General features: G+C 55.1%; 2 protein-coding genes across 2 annotated transcripts; both read left to right on the plus strand.

The window, feature by feature from the left end:
- The first annotated feature begins 82 nt into the window (after positions 1–82).
- On the plus strand, positions 83–13,365 carry TGME49_248710 (hypothetical protein). Its single transcript, XM_018780876.1, has 8 exons — positions 83–2,597; positions 3,009–4,135; positions 4,792–5,107; positions 5,641–5,885; positions 6,121–6,574; positions 7,204–7,829; positions 8,125–13,013; positions 13,168–13,365. The coding sequence occupies exons 1-6, from the start codon at positions 1,860–1,862 to the stop codon at positions 7,336–7,338; spliced, it is 3,015 nt and encodes a 1,004-aa protein (XP_018635014.1). The 5' UTR covers positions 83–1,859; the 3' UTR covers positions 7,339–7,829; positions 8,125–13,013; positions 13,168–13,365.
- Positions 12,058–25,119, plus strand: TGME49_248720 (hypothetical protein). Its single transcript, XM_002367177.2, has 4 exons — positions 12,058–16,984; positions 17,618–18,312; positions 18,677–19,863; positions 20,681–25,119. Exons 1-4 carry the CDS (start codon positions 13,647–13,649, stop codon positions 24,674–24,676), a joined length of 9,216 nt encoding a protein of 3,071 aa, XP_002367218.1. The 5' UTR covers positions 12,058–13,646; the 3' UTR covers positions 24,677–25,119.
- Position 25,120: the final 1 nt, after the last annotated feature.

Below are 25,120 nucleotides of genomic sequence, written 5' to 3' on the forward strand. Positions count from 1 at the left end.
CGGCGTGCTGAACTGTCGCACTCAAAAGTGACCCATAGGTCCGGTTGCCCTACGCAGGGATGCTTGACTCCTCAGTTTTTGTTCAGATGTACAAGACAAAAGAAGTGTGAATTTGCTTCGATTCAAGAGTTGGATTGCGCGAGACAACGTAAACGCCTAAGTATTCCGCCCCGTCTGCTTGAATCAAGGTGTGACGGTTTTTGTAGACGGCAAGGGGACACAGAAGTGCACTTCGCCGTAGTTTTACGATTGTTCCTGGAAACGCTTTTTCCTTTTTTGGCCGAATGGCAACGGTGTCTCTGTACGGATTCAAAATGAAGACGAAATTTTCCAGTGTTCCATCGTGTCTCCATTAGATGCCGGTGACCACTGCTGCAGCCATGCACTGGGCTGCGAGCTGCCAGTGCCGGCCACAGTTGCTTATAGCAAGTTTTCTTCATTCCTTTTGACTGGATTTTTTCCGCTTGAACTCGACCGTCAGCTTCATCTCTCAAGATATCTCCAAAGCTCTTATGTTCCGCCCCTTCGTATCTACTTGTCTGGCACTTTTTGAGTTCACTAAACCACGTCGAGTCATGCTGCACGTAAGTTGCAGCTTGCGAGCTGACTTCGCCCCCAAGGAAGACTAAATCAGCTCGTTCACAAACAGGGAAATAAGGCATAGCTTGTCACGGGAGAAATGGGAAAACCGAGTCGCTTCGACGTTTTCTCCAGCTCTTTCGCGTCCCTTTTATCAGGACTATACTGGGGAAAATATCTGACAACTTTCTCCCGTTCTATAGTGAGGCGCGGATAGCCTCAAAAAGCCCCTCTCGTCTCATGATGTGACCTTGTCGCCGTCCCTGATTTTCTGTGCCTCTCCCAAATGCGGCATTCGTTTCAAGAGACACAGAAGGAAAGAGGGGACATCTTCGGCGCTTTATTTTTTTGCGTGAACGAGACAACAAAACCTGAAGTATTCGCGCTGTTGACCAGTTTTCGTGCCAGACAGCAGACAAAGGAACGAGAGAGAGGCACCTTCAAAACACGCGGCTATCGATGAGGCGAATAGTAACATCAAAAGCTCGTGCATTCTGCCGTGTTTGTGTAGGTCTGATGAGAGGGAGGGTTCTCCGTTCACAGAACTCTTCAGCATCAGCGCCGTCTTCCGTTTGCCGGATACCTTTTTCGGCACCAAAGGAGCGGGAGATACACCTGAATTCTTCCATTAATTGGGATCTGTTTTCTGTTCTCTGTCACTCTTCTTCATCTGGCCGCACAGAGTTAAAAAGCAGCGAGACACAGGGAAGGGTGGGGTGAGGGAATGAGAGGGGTGATAAAGATAGTCGTTGGAGTTTCCTAGAACTGGGCGTAAAGCGAATGAGTAAAGATTTTTCATAGACTACCAGATGGGCGTGGAACTTCACGCCACGAGTCTCCGATTTCTCGAACTCGCTTCGGCCCGGCGGACCCAGCCACGTAGAGATTCTGAACGACAGTGTCCGTCACTTCTCTTTTTTCTCGGCCAAACTGCCGAAACGGTGTCCCCCAATATAAGTTTTTCTCCATAGCAATCTAAGAACGAATCCTCATTCATCGTCGCTCAGCATGAGGATCCTCCTTCTGCGGAGCCGGTAGTTTCCGACTCGAAATCCCCTAGGATGACCTCTTGTGGCCTTTTGGCTTCTCTGGTCTTGGGCACCAGCCGAACATCTAATGAACGCAGGTTGCCACCATCACCGATCTCAGCAAAGAAAACTCTTCCGTAATCCCGAGTACACCTAATCCATTCATGGTGTTAATCTCGCGCCTCCAGGGGACGTCATTCTTCCAAAAAGGTGTGTCTGTGCTGAGGTAGCTTCTCCCGATTTTTCGTCGCAATGAGGCAGGGCACATCATGCACATCTGTGAGTCCGCTCTCCCGCGCGCCTTCTTTGAGGCTGCGTGGGTTGGAAAACCCAAGAGGAGAGAACAATTGTTTCCTCAACGTCACCCTACAAGCATTTTGGAATCTCCGCTCTTTTCGTATTTTATGCCAACAAGGAACCGAACATCAACATCCTGCGCCGTCCTTGTCGGCTTCGCGCTCCGCTGTATCTCGCACACGGCGAGATGAACCTCTCTCTCCGGAGGCTCCACTTCCTCTCTTTTCTATGAGGGTGCAGACGTCACTTGGTTCAGGTTCTTCAAAAAAGCCAGCGAACGGGAAGTCTGTGCAAAGGGAAGTGCCCAACTTCGACGCAGTGTTTTCTTCTACGCTGCGTACCTGGATAGATCGGGAGAACGAAGCAAGGAAATCTGTACCGAGAGCCACAGGTGAGAAGCCTGCCCCACGGCCCTCTCCGTTCTCCGTCTCCGCTCCTGTTGAAGCCAGAGTGGAAGGGCATCTGGCTACATCGCCCCTTCATGTGCCAGCTGCATCCAGCTGCGTGTACTGCGCAATCAAAAATCTATTTGCCAATTACGAATTTGGAAACTGCGAAGTCCTGCCAGCGGCTGCTGTGCGAACAGCTCTAGCGACCTGTTGGGCGAGCACTCGATTCAAGCCAGGCGATATGGAGGACGCAGATGAGACACTCGTGGGAGTTCTCGACGCCTTACATGCGTGGCATCAAGGCGTACGTCTTCCCACCGAAATTCTGCTTCTATCCTGGTGGAGTCAACGAACAGACGATACGCTAGAGTAGCATTTTGTGTAGTCAGAGCCTCGCGGGAGTCGTGCGCGTACGGTAGGCGGGACTCGCGGGTTCTCCCTCGTCAGCAGGTCACTCGCTTAAGCAGAGTTGACTGCATGCGTGGCAGTTGTGCGATTTCGTCCTACAGAGATTTACGTACGAGTCGGTACTTCAAATGTTCCAGAGCGACTCGTGGCACCTACGACTAGAATAATATTTCAACACAGCGAACCATCTTTACACGTCCATGTGCCTGTCTGTACACGGAGCCCTTTGTGTATGCATCTGCATCAGAAACGCGGAAATTCGAAATTTTGAATGTTTGCATGTTCAGCTCTGATGTCCGATTCTCAGCTGATTGCCCCGCCGCCGTCTGCGTACGTCAGCTGCGCTCCTTCCTCACGTGACGCCGGCGGCCTGTTTTCAGGATGTGAAGATTTGTCAAATCCACTGAATTTCCTCGCGTTTTATCGGGACATTCCCTGCAATCCGCCGTGCCTGGCCCACAGACTTTTTGCCCTCCATGTTCTCTTCTTGCCGCGCTGTACAGCCTGCGGGGCTACCGGAGAGCCCCTCGTTCAGCAGCTGTATGTACACCGCGCGTATATGGCAGAACTCCTTCCACTTCTCGCCTGGAAGTCGTCGTCCTCTGGTAGTGGAAATGTATCGTGTGCGCGCGCCTCCACTCGCCCGCCTGAGTCTAGGTCTCTTCCGCGCCCCTCTTCGTATGCCGACGCTTCTGGTTTTCCTACTAGAAATCCAGGAAACGCAGTACAGTCTGCGAGAAAGGCTGTTTTTGACGTGAAACATGGCTCCCGCCCAGGGAACGCTCCGGAAGCTCAGGCTTCTGGTGAATGTACAGATCGCGTCGACAAGCCGTTTCGCCCGTCCTCGGGTCGGGGAGTTTTAGCATCCAGTATGCGTTCTCTTTTCCTCTCGGATTCGACATTTGCGAACCGAGAGTCAATATGCATCCGTAATATTTTCTCTGACGTGAAGAACGCGCAAGCAGAACGTTCGGATTCGACGTCTCTCCCGAGTGAGAGAGAGGCAGTCAGCGCGGAAGGAACCATTCGTGACGGGAGGCGTCACTGCTCAGTTGAAGATGCAGAGGATGCGGAAGACCGCTTCAGATTTGTGGACGCTTTTGGATACCGAGATGCATCGGAAGCTGCGCCTCTCGACCACAAGGCGCGGATGCTCAGGCGGCGAAGCAGCGAATGTTTTGACACCACGTTTGCTGACTCAGACAGCGTGGAAGACGAATTCAAGAGGTTGCACCAGTTCTTTCAACACGCAAGCGTCGTCCGTTTCTCTCCGAAAAGCAAAGCAAAGAAGAAGGAAGTCGCGGCTCGGGGAGGCGACCGCAGCCAGCGAGCGGGGCGGGCACGCGGACAGAGGCAACAGGAAGGCAGTGATTCAAGTGAAGTGATGCGCCGTGCGAACGTGGAGAGCACGAAGGAACAGAGAGGAGACTGCGAGTGAGCCGTGGCAACCGCTTGTCTCGGAAACCGAGTAGCACGCGCAGAGCCGCCTCTGTACAGAGAGAAGCACCGTCTGGGGGGGTGAACTTCTGCGGGTCGAATGTATGGAAAGGAAGAAGCAGAAAACGATTAGATGATGTATCGGTAAAGAAGAGGATAAAGCGAAGAGACAAAATGTGGCAGAGGCAAACAGGGGAGGTCATGCGGATTGTGTTATCCATCTAGAAAGGAGAGAGACTTCACGATCTGCTAGGTGGGACGGCTATGTTTTCGTTCTTGGCAAGACGACCTCCGAAATCTCTTGACACTTTCCGATCTGAACAGACGCACGCAGGTGCTTGGCACAGAGGCTCTCTGCATGAAGACCAATGCGGCTATTCGACTTTGTACGATGTGGCGAGCATGACTCGATCGTAACCGTGACCGGCCGCCTACCCTTTTTCTATTTTAATCTTGTCTAGTCTCGATACCTTCGTTTTCTTGGTCTTTTGTCTCTTCCGCCTCCCGCGAAACTTCTCCTTCTTGTGGCCTTCGTTGTCAGCACCCATGGTCGTCTTCCTTGCTCTGAGCACGTCGCTTACTTGCTTGGTACTCCCTTCTGCTCCGTCGTTAACATGTTTCGTCCTATCGCTTCTCTTGGTGTTGTTTCTCAGGCAGTGTGGCGGCGCACAAACCGTCGTTCTTGACCGGCATTGCATGCACGCTCCAGCTATTTTCGTCTGCAGCCTGACTTGGCTTCCAGATCTGGCGCAGCTGGCTCCCTTGTTCCCAGGCGTCCCGGCCGTTCCTTCCTTTGCTTCCTCTGCTTCCCCTGTGCCTTGCCTTTCGTCTTCCTCAGAAGCCGCTTTTGAACGGCTGGAGCCTGGAAGTTCGAATGGAGCGAAGCAGATGAAATCGGAGTCCGATGAGGTTCGCAGATCGATCTTTCTTCTCCTTCAAAGTTTAGAGCCGGTCCTCGACGTACGAGAAGTGAGCAATGGAAATGCCGAAACTCTAGAATGGATGCGCCATGTTACGTGACGTCGATCTTCGTAGCACAGACACTCTCAAGACTGGCTCCCTTGTGCGGCTCCAGAAAAACGTCTGTACAGCTCACCAGTAGTCAGTGGCGCAGTCGTTTTACCTATCTATCAATGCCTATGTGTGTCTAGGTGCCTCTCTATCCAGGAATATAATTCTGGACATATATATCTCCATTTCTATACGTTCAGCTGGTTCGTGTCCGACGCGCGTGCATGCGTGGAAATGACCGGTCATGTTGCCTTTCCTTGAGAGGCGAAGGCCCGATCACACTAGACTGAAAGCGTGGAAGTTTGTGCGGGTAGTCTGAGAGTCGGACGCTTGGTATTCTCCGGACTTCTCGTAGAACGCCTCACGTGTGAACGTAAAACGGAAGCTTATTCAAAGTTTAAGTTGTCGTTTTCTCGCGGTTCTGAACACTTTCGAATCCTGTAGGGAGCATGCGTCTATCTCATGTTTTGCTTTGTTGTTGCATTCCTCAGATTTTCTCGTCCAACTCGCAAGGGACACAGATTTCGTTTGCGGCGGGACATCGAAGGGAGACACTGTCTCCAGAGAGCGCGGAGCGACCCGAAAGAGACCGTCGATGTAGACGGCCTCTCGAAGTCGCCTCGACGTCTCCGGTTTCCCGCAGAGAACATGCGAGAAAAGGGGATGACTCTGGATCAGCTGTTCGACAGGAAGTTGAAATCTTCACTGCGGACATGGAGGGAAAGCATGTGTTCAGGTGTGCAAAAGAGATATACTCACGTGTGTCTTATCCGTTGGATTGATATGTACAACCCTGTATAGACACACACGACAGATCGGGACGGTGTGGGTTTGTGCGGTGAGTCTCGAGATCTGTTGCAAGCTGAGTGGTTGTACGGTACTTGCATCAGTGCATTGCCAGCGACGATGTGTAGCTGTGTAGCATTTTATGTGGATCTGGATGGTTGGATTCTGCATGTTTTGCTGTTCAGAGGCATGGTCTGTTTCTACGGTCAGCACTACGTTTGCTTTTTTCACCACTGGGCGTCGGCGAAGTGGGTGCTTTTCGACGATTCGCGCGTTAAGCGCGGCTTGATGTGGAAGGACGTCGTGTCCATGTGTGTTGCGGGCAAGCTCCTTCCATGTCTTCTGTTTTTTGAACGCATATCTCTCCGGCGGGCCAACCGCCGCATCAGGCTCTCCTGTTCTTCATCTGCGCTGTCACCCGTCGCCAACTCGCTGTCGGCTGCGCCTCGTCACGGGGTACGCGAGGAGTTCCTCGCGTGCCAAACGAGCGGCGATTCCAGCATGGAGACGTCGGAAGACTCTTCTGAAGAGTCCGCGTCGTTCTTGTGTGGTCGAACACATAGGATCGGGGACGGAGAACTATGGAGGGAGAAACATGACGAGTATGGAAAAGAGGCTCTCCAGCTCTTCTGTGCAGAAGTAAGGGAAATGAAGAAAACATATGGTGGCTGTGCGTCCATAAGAGATCCTGCGAGTGTAAGCGAAAGGGATCCTTGAGGATGTACGATTCTACGACGATGAGTTTTTCGACATCCGCCTCGACCTCTGAAGTCCTCAATCGATCTGTATAGCTCTACGTTACGGTTTCCTACAGGCTTATATATATATATATATATATATATATCTAGAAATGTAGATAGATGCACAGTGCCGAAGCCAGTCGTACCTCACAAGCAAACACTGCAACAGAGTGAGCTATTCAGCCATGTACACGTATATCGATATGCATATACGCGAGTGTGTATACATGTCAACAGGTACAGAGATAGATACGAAGATGTGGGTACATTTTAAAGGGGCGTCCAGATCTGGTTTCTTCGTCTGTTCGTGCGCGACTATTCCGTCGGCAGAACAACTCTGTTTTGTGGATCCCTGGTTCTCCTCTCTTATTAAAGATTCCTTATGGTCCGTTCTGCCAGTGCATGACTCTTGAGGTTTCTCACATGTTTTGCCATGCTGTCGTCTTCCTTTTTCTGTTTCGACGTGTCTCAGGCAGTTGAGGTGTGAATTCCTTCTGCCCGCGTTTGTCTCGACGCAAATCTGTGCAGATGCTCTCCTGCCAAAATCTGCTTCTTGAGGAGTCCTCCGTTAGCGAGGCGAAGAAGGCTGCCGTCGCTGTTGCCTCTGAGGCCCGCAGTGTCGGCGACTCCGCGATCGGAACAGCGCCATGTCGCATTGCTTGACGGTTTCTCCCAACAGCGGGCTGGTCACGAGGGAATGAAGTGCACAGAGACACAATGAACCACTTGGAACTGAAGACTCACGGGAAGCAAGTTGTCTTGGGAAGAAAGGTCTTTTGAATCATGGCGGTAGAGCAGTCTTGGAGCTGCCAGTGGCCTGCTCCTCTAGGGTGTCTTATCACATTCCCTGTGGTAAAGACTGGCCGGAAAGAGACTTCGGTCTTCATTTGGGGGTCCCCGCAACGCACCTCCGCGATCAACGCCGACAAATGAGACATTGGGTGCCGACTTTGGATGCCCTCAGCGGAAGTCGTTCTGTTAATACATGCAGGCCATGTTTCAAGCGACTTCGCAGAGAGGAAACGCGAATAAGGACCTTCGTGCGCGTGTGGCTCCAGGGGACGCATCTGCCGTCGGTGCTCCCTCGCACACATCCTCGTTAAGCGCTTGATTCTCAAAACAGAAAGGACTCAACAATCCGCCGTATTCAAAGGGTATGCAGCTCCCATAAGATAGAACTTGAAGTTACAGGCCGTGTCGCACATTTTAGAACGGGATTCCCTGGGGGGGAGAGGGGTGAAACAACGCTTCTGTTGTCTGTCGCACACACCAAATATATTTGTTCTCGAAAATGCATTCCCGCGCTTCCTACAGATTCAAAGAGTTTTTCTGTACATTCAGTTGCGTGTCACAGTCGCGTTCGACTCATAAACTTAGGGGTGCGAATACCGGACGGTTCTAGTGTTGTTCTTCTGGATGATGGCGTCTTCTTGCGGTGTGTTTTGACAGACGTTGAGGACGCAGACCGTCCATTCGCATTTCTGAACGAAGCATACACGTATTTGTGCTTCCGCTTGTTCGACTCCGTCTGTTTCCGGGAAAAACTGACTGGACCTCCTGATGTGCGTCAATTCAGGGGTATGGAACGGTCCCTTCGTTAGCGTTTACGGACGTTTTTGGTAAGTCTGCGTAAGCGCGTGAATGAAGAGAAACACGCAAACGAGTAACAGTTCGCTCTGACTCTGGAGTTTCGTTGGGGGGTGTGGCCAGCGCAGAAATAGAAGCAGAGCTTCAAGGAAGCTTCCTTCTCACTGGAGCGCGTGCTTTCATTTCCGCGTTGCTCGTCGATTCTGAGTTAGAAAAAGTGAAGTCAACGGAAACAGAGTGCAGACCGAGGGAACTGAGGCGTCTTCAAGCATCACCCAGAGACATAAGGGGCTATAATGTAGTTTTAGGGGGGATTTTCGGGAAACTGGCACAACGTTGTTTCTGAAGGAAATGTGCGCACCGGCCTTCCTACAATTCACAGTTCCTGAAAAAATGGTCAACATTGTCGCCGACCAATGCCACACTGATGGGAATCCTTGGAGAGTCGTGCCGCTCCTCACACCGGCACTTTCAGGCCCGTGCAGAGGAACAAGCCTGTACGGTGCATGTGTAAAACAATTGAGCATCTCTTTCTATTGCCCCAAATTTATGCCCTCAAGAGAGCGGAGGAGCGCGCTGTGAATCAAAAATACAAAAGACGTTTGAGGCCGTGCCCACATACAGATGTTTCCTCTGTAGCGCTTGTTGCCAGGCCATCTCTTGTTTACTCTCGCCTCCACATTTACCAACTCTGCATTCTGGGTCAATCTGTTTTTGCGTGGGAAACTTGGGAAGTCCGGGAGCGTAACTTCTTCGAGCACCTCTTTTGGTGCCACCTTCACTTTTAACATGGGAGGAAGGTCCGGTCTGAAACGGCGTAGAAGGAAGTCTCTCATGCTTATATGCACTGGCGTGGCAGCGCCAAAGAATCATATCTGTCTTAAAATAAGACGCTGCAAATAACTGTACAATGCATTTGTAGCGTCAGCAGTCGAAGACGGGCCGGGGGAAGGAACTACACACGGGAAAAGAGACGGGGAAAACCAGTGCTGGGGTGTGCACGCATACGCAGGATGTGAAAGTTCCTTCCTTTTGGAAAAGGACGAATAGGAGATCGTCACAGTTCGAACCGAGAGAGCCGACACAAGCATCTCCAAAACACTACGATAGCACTATATCGTTATTTTGCCCTGGGTTGCGCGACCTAAAAGTTTTTAGACACAACTGTACAGGAGGGCGACGTTCTACCCGTAGGGCCGAAGTGCCAGGCGAGTGGACAGAGTATCAAGCGTTTCTTTGATTGCGTCGACTTTTTTTTGAGAATACATGTAAATGTTTTCATATCCATCGTGTGCCGTCTCACTGCTCCTTTATGGCGAATGTTTAGGTGGAGTGAAAACAGGTAATGTCAGAACACCGCGCGCGCGCTGGACGCATAGACAGCCAAGATTCTTGAATGCATATCTAGAAAGAAATAAGTACCTGCATACTTTCATGGCATGTTTGCTCTTGAGGGAGGCTGAGTTTATGCAAATGGACTCCCGACACCGCGTCTTCAAAGTAGCGAGTTCAGACTAAGCCGGGTTTCGTCCCTAGTCAGAGCTGGAGGCTGATGGTGTAGCACATTTTTGCGAAGCGCGTTTGCGAAGGAACTTCGGAACACTGGGTGGATGTTTCTATGTGTCAAGGTCGGAGTTATGTTCCCCAGTTTTCTCTGACTCCACTTCATCCAAAAAGTACAGATACCTGTATTTCCATAAACTTTACTGCGTCTACGAAAGCGAGCATCCACACCCAAGAATTGCTTTGCTAAGAACGAGGGTTAGCATTATATTGTTTATGGGAGTTCCAGAACGCGAAGCGCTGTGTTGCGTTGTCTCGATACGACACATGTGTGGTGCTCTCTAAATGCTATCTACACCATTGGTATTCAAAGGATAACAGGAACACAGTCTCCATCCTCTGATCACATCGTGTAGATCGCTCTGTAGTGCAAATACGCCAGTGATAACAGACATCGATTTTCTGCCGGAAGGAGAGGAGATCCACGTCGTCGCAGGCGACAGAGATTGAGAGCGGGGACGCGACTTCTCACACACACACACCGTTCCATGCCACAGTCAAATTAAACAAGAGCTCTTGAAATTCGGCGGTGTGCTCCATAATGGAGATACACAGACATTAGTGAGCAGTACGTTTCGCTGTCGTACAAACGGGGGTAGCGTTTTTTCTTGTGTAACTCGTATATGACGTGACAATGATTTTCCCATTGCTTTGCCTACTTTGAAAAACTCATTGGACGCAGCACCCTTGCTGCTGTGGTAACTTTAGTTTTGACCGTCCGTGCTGAAGAGCAGGTGTACCTGTGCGTGCAGGTTCGCAGAAAGTGTATCTGGAAGGAGCGTCAGTTCGTGTCGACGGAATCGTCCGATTTGCTTCGACTCCCTGCTGCTTGTTTGGATAAGGAGGATGTGGTTCAACGACTATCTCTCCTCCACAGTTGAGTAACCTTGACTTCTCCGTGCTGGCATCACACTCGTTTTGCGTCCTTCCGAGCAAAACGGAACATCTGCCTCATGGTCGAGGGACACTTAGTTTCCTTTCTTTAGCTACTCATGGCTGACCAGACTTCTACGGTCTATACCACGGAAACAGTGAAACAGGGAACGATAAGACAAATGAAAAAAGAACCGGCGACTTGCGAGAGAAGGACGGGTGGAAAGTGGGGGACTGCGGTGAGGGGTAGAGGGAGTATGGGGGCAGCGCAGCGGGAGAATCGAAGTATCGTGGATTATTCGTATGAAATTGATACGTGCATGATTGCGCGTGAGGGGAGGGTGAAGACGTCGTGACTGTACAGTATTCGTGAATGAAAAACTTTGCTGTGTCTCGAAAACGCACTTGCTGTTCATATTGGATCCGCCATTCCCTCCGTAAGTCCGTTTGTTAGGTGTCACCATCAGACGGGAAGAATTCTCTCATCAGCACCAGTTTCCACGAAAACTCCATTAATTCTTGGATACCCGTGTCATGGCAGAACTCTTGAGGGGAATGTATGGGAGACAAGTCTTCGCTGTGTCACGAGGGAGGTGTGTACCGTGCAGTAGACTGTGCAAACAGGCGAGCCTCGGTGCAGAAATATCAAATGGTGCACTGCAAAGACAACGTATTTCCTGTCCCTTCTTCACAGCGGCTATCCACACACGTGCACACTTCGACAGAGCATGGACGGAACTTAAAACTGACGCACTCACACCAATCTTTGAAGCCGGCGTTATACACGTACGGTTTGAGCTAGAACCCGCGCACTTGCACTCCGTATGGGCCTATGCTGAGCGATAATGATACATCAAGAGAGAAACACGGAAATGCGATGGGAACCACACTGCAAGTCTTGTGCGACGTGGCCCACCAGTTCCACAACCTTGAACCGTTGAGAATCATTCATGACCACGAACACACCCCTCGATTGTGAGTTAAGCGGCCAAGACTACCGCCCTTCTTTGTATTGTGCGAGAAGGCCTATCTAGAGAGAAGCGGCCTGTCCTACGGACTGCGTTGCAAATTCCCCTTTGTGCTTCAGCTTCCTGTTCACTGCCGTGCTACGTGCAGTCTTCGGTCCCTTTCCCTTCCAAGTGACCGCGCCCAGAGTTTTCGAGGATCTGAATTTCTCGGTTTTTGATGAAAGCCGGAAGTTTCTGCCCCGACTTTTCATACGAATTTGTCTCGAGCGTACCTTCTTCTCTTTCTCTTTCTCTCTTCTCTTCTTCCTACTTTTCTGATTGTGTTTTTTCCTTCTTCCTGCAGTTTTCTCGTCCTCTTTTCCGGCTCCTGTACCAAGGCTGAGTTTGATCTGACGCTGCGTTGCCGCGTCGACATCTTTTCTTGCCGTTTTTCATCTGTAAGGTTCGTCGCTAAACGAGCATCTGGGTCCTTTTTTCGTCCTTCTTCGTGTGGGGGCGTTCTTTCACCCATCTCTCGTGGGATTCTTTTTCTCTAGCAGTCGGAAAACCACGTCTGCGCGACTTTGCGGCTGAGCGACCCTCCTCTGTCTCCTCTTTCGCTTTTTCTTCGTTTTTCTCTTTTTTCTACCGTCCCCTCTCCCTGGTGGACACCCATGCTCCTTGTTTCCCCCATTTCTTTTTTTCCCTCCCTTCCTCAGTTTCGACCTTTTATTCTGCACACCCGCGCCAATGCCCCTCTATTGACAGATAAGCTGTCTGGTGGAGAAACAAACAGCAAAGCTACATGTTTCGTCCTACACAGATTTGACTCTTGGGTAGCAGTTGCGTGGTGTTTGGCGTGACCGTCTGTGCGTCTTCCTTCTTTCGCGTGTGCCAAATGCTGTCCCTTTTTTCTTCGTCCACCAATAAATTCCGCTATTCTCGCAGTGAGACCGATCCTGCAGAACATGTATATCTGTGATGTGTATGGGAATATTTCCCATTCTTCATCATTTTTTCCGTCTTTTGTTTTTTCCGTCCCCGATGAATGGCGCAAGGGCGCCCCTTTCCCGTGTGCAGTCTACTTTCTTCCTTGAGCAAAACGAACTTCCTTCTGTCTGAAAATTCTAGGATCATCTTCTTCCCTTCTTCACCTTTTCTGCAAACGTGACCGGCCAGCCTACTCTGAAGGCATCCTGTCCTTTATTTCCGCGGTAGTCCTTTCCATTAATCCTTGGAGTTGAAGAAAGTGGTCGCACACCACGACAGAAAACGCAGACTGAAGTGACCCTGTTTTTGTCACTTCGAGAGAGCCAAGTGTCGACAGGGAAGCGACCAAAAAGGCTTCCCTTGGAACGTCTTTCTCTTGTAGGGCATGACACCCCGCGTTTTCCAGTTTTCAAGGTTCGCTCACAGAACCCGACGCAGTCTTCCTCATTTCTTCTCCGTAGACCACCTTCAAATTTTAATACCTCATTTTTCCCTTTGTCACCCTTCTGGTTTGTGGCGTTTCTGTGAGCAGGGAGGGACACTCGGCATCAACGCGAGAGAGCTTTCGTTTCCACACGCTCTGGCACCCTTCACGAAGTCCAACAGTTGCGTGCTGTCCGTACGGTTCCTTTTAAAACAATTTCGAGACCAGTACAGGACACAGAGACGGACTGTTTAGGAGAGAGCTGAGAACCGCGTTTCCCGTTTTTTCCCCTCGGCAGAGGACCGGAAATTCCATCTTTTATCAGAACGAAGAGGCGGTGTCGAAGTCATGGAGATTGCAGGTGCGTTCGCAACCGGCCTCCCAGCTCATTTCCCGCGAGAGCATGCTGGAGATTTTCCTTGAAGGGGTGCAATTGTAAACAGCCACGTTTTTCTCCCAGCAGCGCGCATGCAAAGACACTCTTCCCGGCTTCGTCTTCAAAAACGTTCTTGTGTCCGCCTGCGAAGAACAGGAAACTGGGAGGCCCGGGGTAGGCGTGGCCCGTGGAGAATTCTTGGCGGGCCACAATGAAGTGCCGAGAAGCTTCCCCGGCGAACAGCAGCTCCTCGCCTTATTGCCCAGCCTTTCTAGGGCCTCCAGTGGACGCCAGTGGTGGACTTCCACCGACTCTTTCTGTCTCTTCTGCAGCGGGAAGAAGCGACGGCGCGGACGAAGATCTTTCCTTAGGAACTTCTTCGTTTGTCGACTCCGCGGTCTCCACGGCCTGTGGACGGGACGGAGACTCCCGGGAACCCACAGGCGAAGATGAGGCTCCAAAGAGCGACCCCCAGCGGGTCTCACCGTCCTTGGAGCCCAACGAGACTGTGAATGTGGAGCCGGACGTATCGCCCCTGACGTGGGACAAAGGGATGTCCTCTTACCCTCCGCCTCTGCCCTCCCCCGGCACAGGTAGTGTCGCCGACATCCAGCGAGTGTCTCTCGCCAACGAGGAAGAACTGAAGGCGAGGGAGTTTTCTGGTGTCGTGAAGGACGGGGACGACGAACAAGAGAGAACGTCCTGTCGAGACAGGGAAGAACAGAGTCTTCCCCATGTCTCCCCACAACTGTCTCCATGGGTCTGTGAAAACGGAGCGGACGAAGTGCGAGGGGAGTCTCTGTACCTTGGCATGTCACTTACTCCAGATCACGTGACTGGTAGAGACAGTAACGGTGATCCGGTCCTTCTGTTTCTCCCCACAGAAGCAGAGACACTACCGGGTGCTTCCGTCTCTTTCAGACCTGATTCCCAAGCATGCTCTTCTTCCCTGGAGACGCACAGCAGGGAACAGGAGACAGTGGAGAGCTCTCGAGTTCTTGCCAAGGCCCCAGCCGACGCCGCAGTCTCCGACTACCGGCCGAGGACGACTCTGGATCCCAACATGCCCGCCGCAGCGCCGACCGAGGCCGGCACGACGAAGACAGCGAAGCTCGCGGCGGTCGGCCCGGTGCTGCCAGCGGAAAGCAGTGAGAGCGGGAAGGATGAAGGGAGTATGTTAGTAGGTGGTCAGCGACGCAGAGGCGGCCTAGCGCCTCAGCAGCGGCGGTCGTCTCGCGTCGCGGTCTCGGCAGTAGACGACACAACGCCTCCCCAGTCTCTGGCGTGGTGGATGGTGTGTTGGCCTCCGTCAGAAGAGTCGAGCGACCCGTTTTCGGATGTCGCATCACTGCAGAAGCCGGCTTCCTCAAAAGACCCTCAAAGGCGGGACTCGAGTCTCTTCCACGATCTGCCCTCCGGCAACGCCGAGAGCTGCGCCTTCGTGCCTCTTGCGGCCGACGCTCCTGGCAGGAGAACGTCTGGGGCTGGAGGGGAAGGACGCGACCCCCGAGGGGAGGGGAGAAGCTTGTCGCCTCCCGCATGTGAGGCACAGACGAATGGGAACTGGAGCCCAGAGCGCCGGCGGTGTGGAGGTGCGCACGCGACAGAAGAAGCGAACGGCGAAGCGGGAGAAAGCGACCTTTTCTCTTCTGAGTTTGCGGCCTTTGACGACTCCGAAGAAACTCTGAGACCGGTTCCCTTCTCGTTTTGTCCCTCCCGCAGAGAAGCGAAAAACGACTCGCGAGAGGATTCGCCAGCGAGGCGGTCGCTGTCGCCCCCCTCTCGCTGGCGTCAGCATCTCGAGGAACAACTGAGCATGGAAATTCCGCCTCCTGAGTGGTTGCGAGATCCTTACTCGCGCCGGCCCCGTCTGGTGTCTGACGCCTTGTGGGCCCGGCCGTCCCGCAGCGGAGAGACAGGCGTCTTCTGTGGAGGCCCTCCGCCTGAGTCGGAAAGGGACTGTTGCTCCAGGACCTGCTTTGGAGGCGCAGGGCACGAGACAGTTCAGGCACCGCTAAAGCGGCGACGAGGCCGTGCAACGGTCAAGGCTCGGCGCGTCCCAAACACCGACCTATCGCCGGCCTTCCCCGAGAGGGGCGAAACCGCGGGGCCTCCCTTCGAGTCCGGCTTTCCTTCGCGTTCTCCTTTCGCTCCTTACCCAGACGCCTCCCGTCTCCCGCTCCTAAGCCGCGGCGAGAGTCGCTCGGGCCCAGAAAGGTCGATGTCCCCACCCTGCAGCCGGCGGGACGACGCCGGCAGGCTCCGGAGAGACTCGGGGGCGGGGGCCGGCGGCAGTGACCGAGGTTCAGCCGTAGCCTGGGGTCCCGGGGCCGGTCTGGGGTTTTCGGAGACAAGAGGGCGAGGCGGGCCTTCTCGCGGGCCATTGCCGCGATCGCGGCGCGACGCCTCCGTCCAGCCGGTTCCAGGCCCCCCCCTGACGGTCCGCGACTTGATCGCTCCGCGTGTTGGGACTTGCTGTTGTGGCCCCACGGGCGTCTGTCCAATGTGTCAGCGAACGAAGCGGGGGCTCCATCCAGCTGTCTCTTCGTCGACAGCGAGGCGTGAGACTGCCGCAGCCTTTGCCGCCGCAGCCGACGAGCTCCTCATTGCGGACGGCCTCCCGCCCGGGAGCTACACACCGGCGGCCTTGGGGTCGTTGGGGACCCGGGACGTGTCTCTAGCCCTCGTCGAGCGGTTCTTGGGGAGCCTGCTGGGTGGCGACACGCGCCTCGGTGACCTCACGGCTCCAGGCTTCCATCTCGCCTGGATGGCCTACCACTTCCTTAGGCGTCTCTCGGCCACCAGCCGCCTGCCCTGGGGCCTCGGACACGCCAAGGGCCCCAGGGCCACCTTCGGGACCCAAGGACCCGCCGGCAAGGCCGGGAAGAGCGACCCCACTGGGCTCCACCAACCGCCTTGGACGGAGCGGGGCAGGCGCCCGAGTCCGGCAGGTGGTGCAAAGGGCGAGGGACCCAAGGGTGGTGGGGGGCCCCGGGATCTGGACGGGGCGAGGGCGCAGGCCAAGGGGGTTCAGCTGAAGCAGAGGGGCGCGCCCACTCCCCGTCCTCTGAGGTCTGTGCAAGGCGGTGGACACCGCGAACGGGATCACGCTGGTGTTCCGTCGACTGGGACGCGAGGGGAGGTGGGTCCCGTTAGCTTGGCGAAGCGGGAGACATTAGAAAGGGCCGAGAGAGGCACAGCGGCAGTCGAGGGCCCTCGCCTCTCGGGGGTCAACAGCGGGGGTCTCGCGTTCGCCTCTGCGAATCTCGGCAGCTCTCGTGCTGTCAGCATGAAAATCGAGGACAAGTCAGGTCGGGCGGAGAGAAGGACCAAGAGGGAGGAGAGCGTCTGGGGGTTTGCGCAGATGAGGAATGAACTGCCACTGGAAGACGCAGCGAAGGAACACGGTGGAAAGCGACGCGGGGCCACCCAACCAGACATGGAAGCGGACGACGAAACAAGAGGCCTGGAAGGTCCTCTCTGGCAAACCAACTTCGGATTCGTCGACAGTGAATGGCCTCGATTCGTCTGTGGAACGATCGACCGCCGGTATGTCCAAAACAACAGAGGGTCAAACTCTAGGCATTCCCTTCATGAAGATACGATTACTCCGCGCAAGAAACCCCCCTGTACAGAGTATTGCATTCCAATATGTGTGCATCTATCTTCATCTATATTTACCTATCTGTCTGTCAGTCAATATATCTTTATCTTTCTATCTATATCAATCTTATATATACCTCTGTATATGTATCTCTATATCTATGTATATGTATCTATATCGATCTATCTATATCTGTCTGTGTATATCTGTCTATATCTATCTGTCTATCTATATCTATCTATATACTGTCTACCTATGTTTGTCTCTGTCTCTACATTTATCTAGCGTTAAATGACAGTCCAACTATGCATGGCGTTCAACAGCTAGTTTCTCTCTGGGCGTCGACTAGGGTCAGAGCACCGCATCGAAGGCCTTTGTGATACCAGTGGCAGCTCACTTTTTGTCACTGGACTGAACAGCAGCTAAGCGAAACTGGGGCCTTGAGATGTGACTCATCGAAGTAAAATGACGAAGCCCCTGGACCCACTCATGGCTGCCGAACAGTCTCTAGGCTTCCGGTGTGACTGTGACGCTGCTTCTGCATGCTCCTGTTTGTTTCCCTCCCCACATCCTTTCAGGTGGGCACTACAGCAGTGCAACTTGAGCGTCAGCCTGAACGTGGAGCCTTCACCGCGGCCCGCGTCGCCGGCGTCGGGCGCCTCGCGGGGTCCTGGGGCCCCGCGAGGCGGGTCCCGCAGCAGTCCCTCGACTGTTCGCGCTGTCGGGGACAAGGATTCCCGTTCTGTTTCGTCTCCGTTTCCTTCGCTCTCGACGGGGAAGCAGAAGGCGGAGCGCGGCGCCCGAGAGAAGAGCGACAAGGCCGAGAAGCGAGGACCCAAGTCCCCAGCTTCGTCACAGAATCCTAGCCTCAGTGCACTTGCCAGTCCAGTGGAGGGGAAGCCTGAGCCGGCGGGTGTCTCCACGCGGGCCTTGACTGCGTCGCCGCCGGCTCCATCGGCGGCTGCGCCTTCAGAGGGAGTCTCGCCTGGGTCTCGCCCTCCGGCTTCTCCCCTCGGAGACACTTCGGGCCCGTCGTCGCCTCTCCGATCATCTGCGGTGCCGGCGAAGGGCGCCCGGGGAGACACCGTAGACAAGCCAAAGGGCGAGAAAAAGAAGGGCCGCGGCTCGACGCCGGGGAAGGAGACAGCAGGGCGAACTCCAGGGGGTTCAACGGCTGGCTACGAAGTTGCAGTCCAATTCGAAGAATTCCCTTTCTCTGCGGCGGAGTGGATGTGGCCGAAACCGTTGGACCTTCCGGAGACACTGACGCCTGGTAAAAGCTCAGAAAAAAGAGAGTGGACGAGAAACCAAGAAGTGTGAAACTCAGAGAATCGAGGGGGGTAATTCAAGCGAGAGAAGCTCCAAAAGAGCGGAACAGAGACGGGAGCGAGAGACTGAGAGGGGAGACGAAAGGGGAGTAATACGTGAGACAGATAGGGAGAACCAAAGGGGAAGCGAGGGTGGCGTAGAAAGAGAGAGAGAAGTCTGGTGTGGGGTGTGAGAGAAGTCTTTTTACGAAGTTGCCGGTCTGTCTCCGCCGCCTGCCTACGGGATCTTGATTCTCCCGCTCTGGGTCGCTTTCCCCTCTTCTTTCTTTAGTGTTTTCCATCCCCTCCTTTATTGTCCCTTTTTCACAGGTTTGGAAGTTCAAGTTGCAATTGAAGTTCGAGGCCGCTTCGCCCAATGGTGGGTTGATGCGGTGGTCGAGAGTGTCTCCTCGGACGGAGTTCGCTGTCTCCTCACGACCGAGGATGGGTGTCTTCCCTCACTGGAGTCGGAGAGGGGAAGCGTCAGCGCCTCGCCTCCAATCTGCAGCCGAAGACCGACGCCTGGCCTCCAGGACGCAGAAGGTGCCTCTACCTCGATCCGCGAGAACAGAGACACCAGCTCGCCCTTCGCAGACGTGGACCCAAAGCCTGAGGCTTCCGGCGGCTTTCCTCTCGGCCACACGAAGAAGCGAACGCGACCAGGCGGTGACAAGGAAGAGCGGTCCGCCGCAAGCAAGTTGCCTGTTTCCCTCGTGAAGAGGGAGCGGAGCGAACACGACAGCGAAGGGCCTCGAAGCGCGGAGTCAGATGTGGAGAGGGTGGAAGCAGCCAGTGTCGAGCGGAGAGAAGACAGTGGGGGGGTTGATTATTTTGGACCAAGGAGCGACCAGGGAGGCCTGTGCGGACAGGCCTCAGAAGGAGGCGCGGAGGAAGCAACGGTTGAGAATCTGGAGGGAAGAGTGCTGTCTGGAGATGGTGTAGAGACGAAGATGACAGACGAAACAGAGCTGCTTGCGCATCGAAAGGACATAGAAGGCTCTCCAGAGGAAATCTGTGTCGGCCTACAAGACGCACATGCGGAACAGATGGGAAGCGCCCGACGCCCGATGGCTTCGTCTCTTTCAGATTTCTCAGCTCACAATTCGCTCGCTGTGAAGAACTCGCAGACCAAAGCAGAGAACGACTCGAAGGAAGAAGAAGAGGAGAAGGAACAAGAGAAGGGAGACCAGGAGAGAAAAGAGCAAGAGAGGGGGGAACGAGAGGAGGATGAAGAGGAGAGACGTGAGGCGTGTGAGCCGCATGCGAAGCGAGTAAAGAGGGAAACGTCTCCTAGGAGTCAGAGGGAAGACTCACGACTGTCCACGAATCCGAGGTTGGTAGGTGAGAGAGCAACGCCAACCAAGCAAGAACGAAAAGAAGAAGAGGGGAACTCGGGAGACGAATACGGGAAAGCCGATGCTGGTCGTGTGAAACAAAGAGCTTCGAAGACTCCGATTTCTCGAGGCAGACCGGGGAGAAGCGCAGGCGGAAAAGGCGCGTTTCTCGAGCGACTCAAGGTGAGATAGAAGCCTACAAGGCTTTCAAGGGAACACGTCGTCTAGGGCTGGTCGACGAAAGAAGCGCATGTGCGTTCGACTCTGTCCTGGAAAGACGTATTCTGTTGAGTCTAGAAACTTCCAGTGTTTACGCAAGGTAGACACCAATAACCAACAAGCTGGCTTTTGTCTCTGTCGATTCTGCGACTGTGAGAGGCCCACGTGTGGTCAGCGTGTATGGAACCCGTTTTGCGTTGTCTTTCTCTTCCTGGTTTTCTAGCGTGTGTCCTTTGTCACTACCTTTATCAGGAGTATCTCCTCTTTCCTTGTTCGTGCTTCTCTTGGTCGTTCATCTCTCATTCCTTCTTCTTCTGGTACTTCTTCTGTTGGTCCTCCTTCTCTTGATTTTTCCCCTCGCTGCGGCATCATCTGGACCCTCTCAGCCTCTCGCCTCTGCCGTTCCCGCGGCTTGTTTCTCCTGGCTACCCATGGCCTTCCGCTCTGCTTCTGTGCCCACTGTTTTTCCGTCGTGTTCGCCTTACCATCACAGCTAGCTTGGTTTGTCATACCTGAAAGGTATTCGCTAGCATCGTGTGCATCAACCGAGCCCAAAAGTACTTCTCTCCATACCCCTGCTTCGTTACAATTTCTTTCCCCCTTCCTGGAGTTTTGGGCTCATCGGTGAGACTTGACCTCAAGTCCGCCTCTCGGGTCCTGTTGACTGTCTCCGCAACCTCCTGCTTCTTTTGCGTCTCGCTCTAGCCCGTCTTCTTCTTTGTGCCTTTTTCCGCCTTCGCATCTGGCCTCGTTTGGGGTGTCTCCGCGTGTCGCTCCTCAGGCCCCGCACGTGTGTCAGCTACGACAGTTTCTCGCCCCTCAGGTGCCCGCAGCGGCGCCCCTGTCGCGCAGCTGGCGTCTCCGACCGCGCCCGTTGGATCCTGAGAAGGATCTGCACCCTGGCGCCGTCCTCTGTGTCTCTGCATCGGCGGCTTCGCTCCATCTGGGCCTGCCTTCTCAGCATTCGCCGCAGCCGTCGCCGCCGTTCTTCATGAGAGACGCCGTGGTCCATCGCGTGTTCTTTGGCTCAGATCGCCCCTCGGCGGCGCGGGGCCCCAGTGCGCGGGCCTCCGGGGAAGAGGGCGCAGACAGCAAGCCGGCGGAGGCGGTGGGTGGCCAGGAGGGGTCGGAGGAATGCAAAGCGGCTGGTGGGGGGAGACGTCGGGGCTGTTTCCCGACAGGCATCGTGGAGACTCAAACCGCATGCGTGCGCGGAGAGGCAGAGGACGAACAGGGGATGCTTTCGCAGGTAAAGAAGCCGACGGAGATGGAAGGACACACTCCACGCCAAGACCAGGGACAGCGAGACGAAATGGCGGCTTCACGCGAGGGTGGAGCCGTCGTTTTCTGCGGGGAGATAAGCGGAGACAGGACGAAGGGAGACATTGCAGTAGGCGGTGTTTCTGCTGGGGTAGAAGATCCAGAAACAAAGGAGAGTGTCTCGAAGTCAAATAGCGTCAGTGGAAGCCAACTCGCCATGCACGTCCAGGCCGAACCAGGAGCTGGGGCTCCGCGAAGAGCCTCGGTGTCGGGTTTAAGGCTGAGTCCCCCGGGTCGTTCGCCTGCGTTTGGCGATGGCGCGCATCTCGCTACAGACGAGGAAGGAAAGAATAAGGAAGCACACGCGTCTGAGGCTGTTTCAGACGGCCCTGGAGCTCCCTCGAGTGACCAGCCGACAACGCGCAAGACCACGCGGTCGCTGGGCGTGGCGAGGTCGCAGCTGTCCCCGGCGTCTCAGGGCGAGAGCCGGAGAGAGAAGGAGACTCCTCCGCAGTCGCGACGAGGCGTTGGCGGGGCTGGGGCTGGGGCTGAAGGAAATCTCATTGGGCGCAGGCGAGACAAGAGGCTGGACGAGGGAAGCGAAACGAAGAAGGCCGACGAGAGTCGTGCGACGACTCATCCGGCAAGTTCCTCAGTTGCTTGCTACGACGGAGTTCGCCCCTCCGAACGCGTAACGTTTGTCCATCTCTACTTTCCGTACGGGAACCAACAGCGAATCGTGAGCGTCGAGCAACTACGAAAATGTGCTTGCTATCGACTGCCGTATGATCTGCACGCGCATTTCCCCCCCGAAAGCACGCAGACGGTCCTTCGACAGGCCCACGACTTCCTCTGGGCAATTCCAAGAGCCCTGCCCCTCGTCCCCACCCTCACGAGAGCGAAGCGCGCGACCCGCGCGCGCCGCGGCGCCAGGGGACCCGGCCTGCCCCCTCGAGGAGACAGTAGGGCGTTGTCGCAGGGGGTCGCAAGCGCCCGGGAGACTCCTGAGGTCTCCGACTCTGGTTTTGGCGCAGATGCATGCGTTGACGTCCGAGACAAAGAGGTGTGGGATGAGGCGACGGATGCGCCGACGCGAGAATGGAGTGAATCGCCCCCGTTCTGTATGGTGTACGCAGCGTTAGAAGACAGTCCATTCCGTCTGCCCCAGCATCTGCAACTGGTGCAATTGCTGCAGCCAGAATTGGATTTCGATGCGCTTCTGGGCGGCACATGGCGCCTTAGGTTTCCGCAGTGGAAGCCGCCGGCGGCGCCTTTGAGGCTGGAGAGACCCCTCAGTTTCGCCCTGCCTTCAGAGGCTCCTTTTCCTCGCCTACTTCATCACCCGTCGGAGGGGCCTCCCGCTGCAGGGGCTCTAACGGTGTCTCTTCCCGCTTGGCGGCGTCTACGCGGATGGGCGCCGTACCCCATGGACTTGAGCGCGGCGTCGAGTGCGCCAGTCGCTCCGTCGCATGCAGTGACGCAGAAAGTGGCTGAAGAACCGGCCCAGCCCTCTCAGGCGGCGGGCACAGATGCGTGCACCGGCACACAGGAAGCCGACATGGAGCGAGCAACCATAAAGGACGAGCAGCGTAACGACGTGGCGTCTTCCGCTCCACCCCCAGAGGAAGCACATCGTCTGAGAAGCAGAAAAACGGAAACTATGCCTGGAGTCAAACAACTAGACTGTGAAACCAGTGCTCGCTCAAACATTCGTGGCGAGGAACTAGAACCTGGAAAGACTCACACAGGGCACACACTCAGTCAGGCGTCGAGCTCGGCGGCGTCTCTTCCACCCTTTCCGGTGAGGTCGCTGTCGCTTCCGGCTGCGGGAGATGTGGGGCAGCCAGAGAGTGAAGAGACGGCGCACATCGAGCTCGAGGACGTCTTCGCCTCCGGCGTTCTCCCATGGGCAACTGTCGAGACACTGGAAGGCGCGCAAGTCGATGCTTCTGGCCGGTGGACCTCGTCTGCGCTCTATCTCTACGAGAAACTTCTTTTTGCGAGCTGGGCACAGCGCCAGCGAGTGGCCGCCTTCGGCAACGACGCATGCATGCGTTTCACCGCGCCGTACCGGAGTGTCGCCGAAGACATCGTGGAACCGACGCGTTCTTTGTGGGGCGTTTTTTCCCTCCCGTCTGATTTCGAGGAATGTGAAACGGTCCCAGAGGTCGTGGGCGACCGACTGGTGTCTTCGGGGGTGGACCGCCCCATTCAGCTGGACATACAGCTGGGTGTTCCCGCCTCGCCTGACACGTCTCCCAAGGCCGAGAAGCCTGGAAAGCAAACTCTGCAGAGTCGCCTCGGGACCCAGACTGGACTCAGCTGTTCGGAGCGAAGACCCGTGCGCCTGGGGAGGACGCCGACGAAACTTGAGGGGTCCGCGAATGCCTCGCGGGTCGGCCCTGAGACGGCAAGAGCTGGTGCGACGCGCAGAACTTCCCCGGGATCCGCTCCCGCCTGGACTGGTGAAGGTGGGCTTGCGTTCTCGCGAAGACCGCGCCTACCACGTGCCAGCGCCGGGAGCTCGTTTCTCGAACGCGAGCGCGCGGGGAGCTTCAATGCAGTGTACGGACAGTTCCCGCAACCGCAGGGAGGACTCGTGCGGATGGTTCGAGACCCCGAGCCGCCACATCCGATCTTCTGGGACACGGAAACGGACGAGCCACCGAGTAGGCGGCCGTCAACCGATAACGCAAGTCTTGAGACTGTCTCGGGACCTTCTCGACACAACAGCAAGGCGGCTGACATGTGCGAAATTGCTTTTGACGAAGACTCTGCGAGAGGGCAACCGGCGGGTCCGACTCATGGATTTACCGCCACTGACTGTGTAGATTCTCCAACGGGCTCTCGGCCCTCTGATCTGACGGAGCAAGTGCGCTGTAAGCGACCACTGGTAGAGACGGAGACCTGTGATGCGGGTGCCGCGCTTCAAGTCGAGGCTTCACACACGAAGATTGCTCGGCACCAACTGGCGGCAGATTCCTCGCTGGGAAGTGGGCAGGCGTGGTCGAAAGACGTTGCCGGGATTGAGGCGAGTGGAAGCGCCGGAAGACCGAATAGCGACCTGCGCGAGCGCGACGCAGATGCCACGTTTCCAGCGGAGCATCCGACGTTGCAAAGAGCGAATTCCCGCGGTACGGAGAAGTCCCCGAAAACGGGACATGCAACGACTGGTCTAGAGGATAAGCGGCTGGGTGAAACCCCAGTCGGGGGGGACGATGGTGAAGAGAGGAGAATGCTGTCATCGCGCAGGCGGACAGATTCCGCCCACCAAACCGGCGAATTACAGACGCCGATACCGCTGAGTTCACTCCAGGAGTCATTTGGACAATCCCCTTCTAGAAAGGCAGCTGAACTGCCAAAGCGAAATGCGTCACAGGGGATAACCGTGTCACCATTCCCTAAGGGACAAGAGGGAGTAGACACTCGCGGGACGAGGAAAAGGAGTGAGGCCGGAACCGACCGCAACCAACGTAACTCATCCCACATGCGAGGTAGCACTGCAGAGTTGAGGTAGCTGTCAGGCAAAAGACGGATGGAAACGCGGTGAAGCGTCCTGAGAGGCGCGACAAGAAACTCGGCAGAGAGCCGACGAGTCCAGACTGCCTGCAGTGTTGCATATGTGCATTCACGCGGAACTAAGTCCTTCACCGTCAAGGGAGGCACCTGCCAACTGTGCTGATTGCCATAAGATATCTAGTCTACACCTGATACGTGTTTGAAGGTTCTTTCCATTTGAACGATTGCTGCACGCCGCGTTCAAACGTTCTATGCATTCTGGTTAAACAAAAGCAACCGTCGCGCATGCAGCATTGCAAGGTAGCTGCGTACATTTCAGGAAAAAATCTTTTGTTCTTATATACACGCATGTAAGCAGCCATCGTCTGTCCCGTGTGACAGTGCAAACCGCGATAGCGGTTCCGCCGACGAAGAAGAAAACGCCTCACGCAAGCAGAAAGAC

The sequence above is a fragment of the Toxoplasma gondii genome, chromosome XII, assembly GCF_000006565.2.
Source record: "Toxoplasma gondii ME49 chromosome XII, whole genome shotgun sequence".
Classification (NCBI taxonomy): Eukaryota; Apicomplexa; class Conoidasida; order Eucoccidiorida; family Sarcocystidae; genus Toxoplasma; species Toxoplasma gondii.

Excerpts from the sequence above, each read along its gene's own strand:
- TGME49_248710 (XM_018780876.1), top strand. The coding sequence starts at position 1,860 with ATGAGGCAGGGCACATCATGCACATCTGTGAGTCCGCTCTCCCGCGCG. Across the intron at positions 2,598-3,008 it reads TACATGCGTGGCATCAAGGC|CTGATTGCCCCGCCGCCGTC; the intron begins GTACGTCTTCCC and ends TCCGATTCTCAG. Across the intron at positions 4,136-4,791 it reads GAACAGAGAGGAGACTGCGA|GCAGTGTGGCGGCGCACAAA; the intron begins GTGAGCCGTGGC and ends GTTGTTTCTCAG.
- TGME49_248720 (XM_002367177.2), top strand. The coding sequence starts at position 13,647 with ATGAAGTGCCGAGAAGCTTCCCCGGCGAACAGCAGCTCCTCGCCTTAT. Across the intron at positions 16,985-17,617 it reads TGTGGAACGATCGACCGCCG|GTGGGCACTACAGCAGTGCA; the intron begins GTATGTCCAAAA and ends ACATCCTTTCAG. Across the intron at positions 18,313-18,676 it reads TCCGGAGACACTGACGCCTG|GTTTGGAAGTTCAAGTTGCA; the intron begins GTAAAAGCTCAG and ends CCTTTTTCACAG.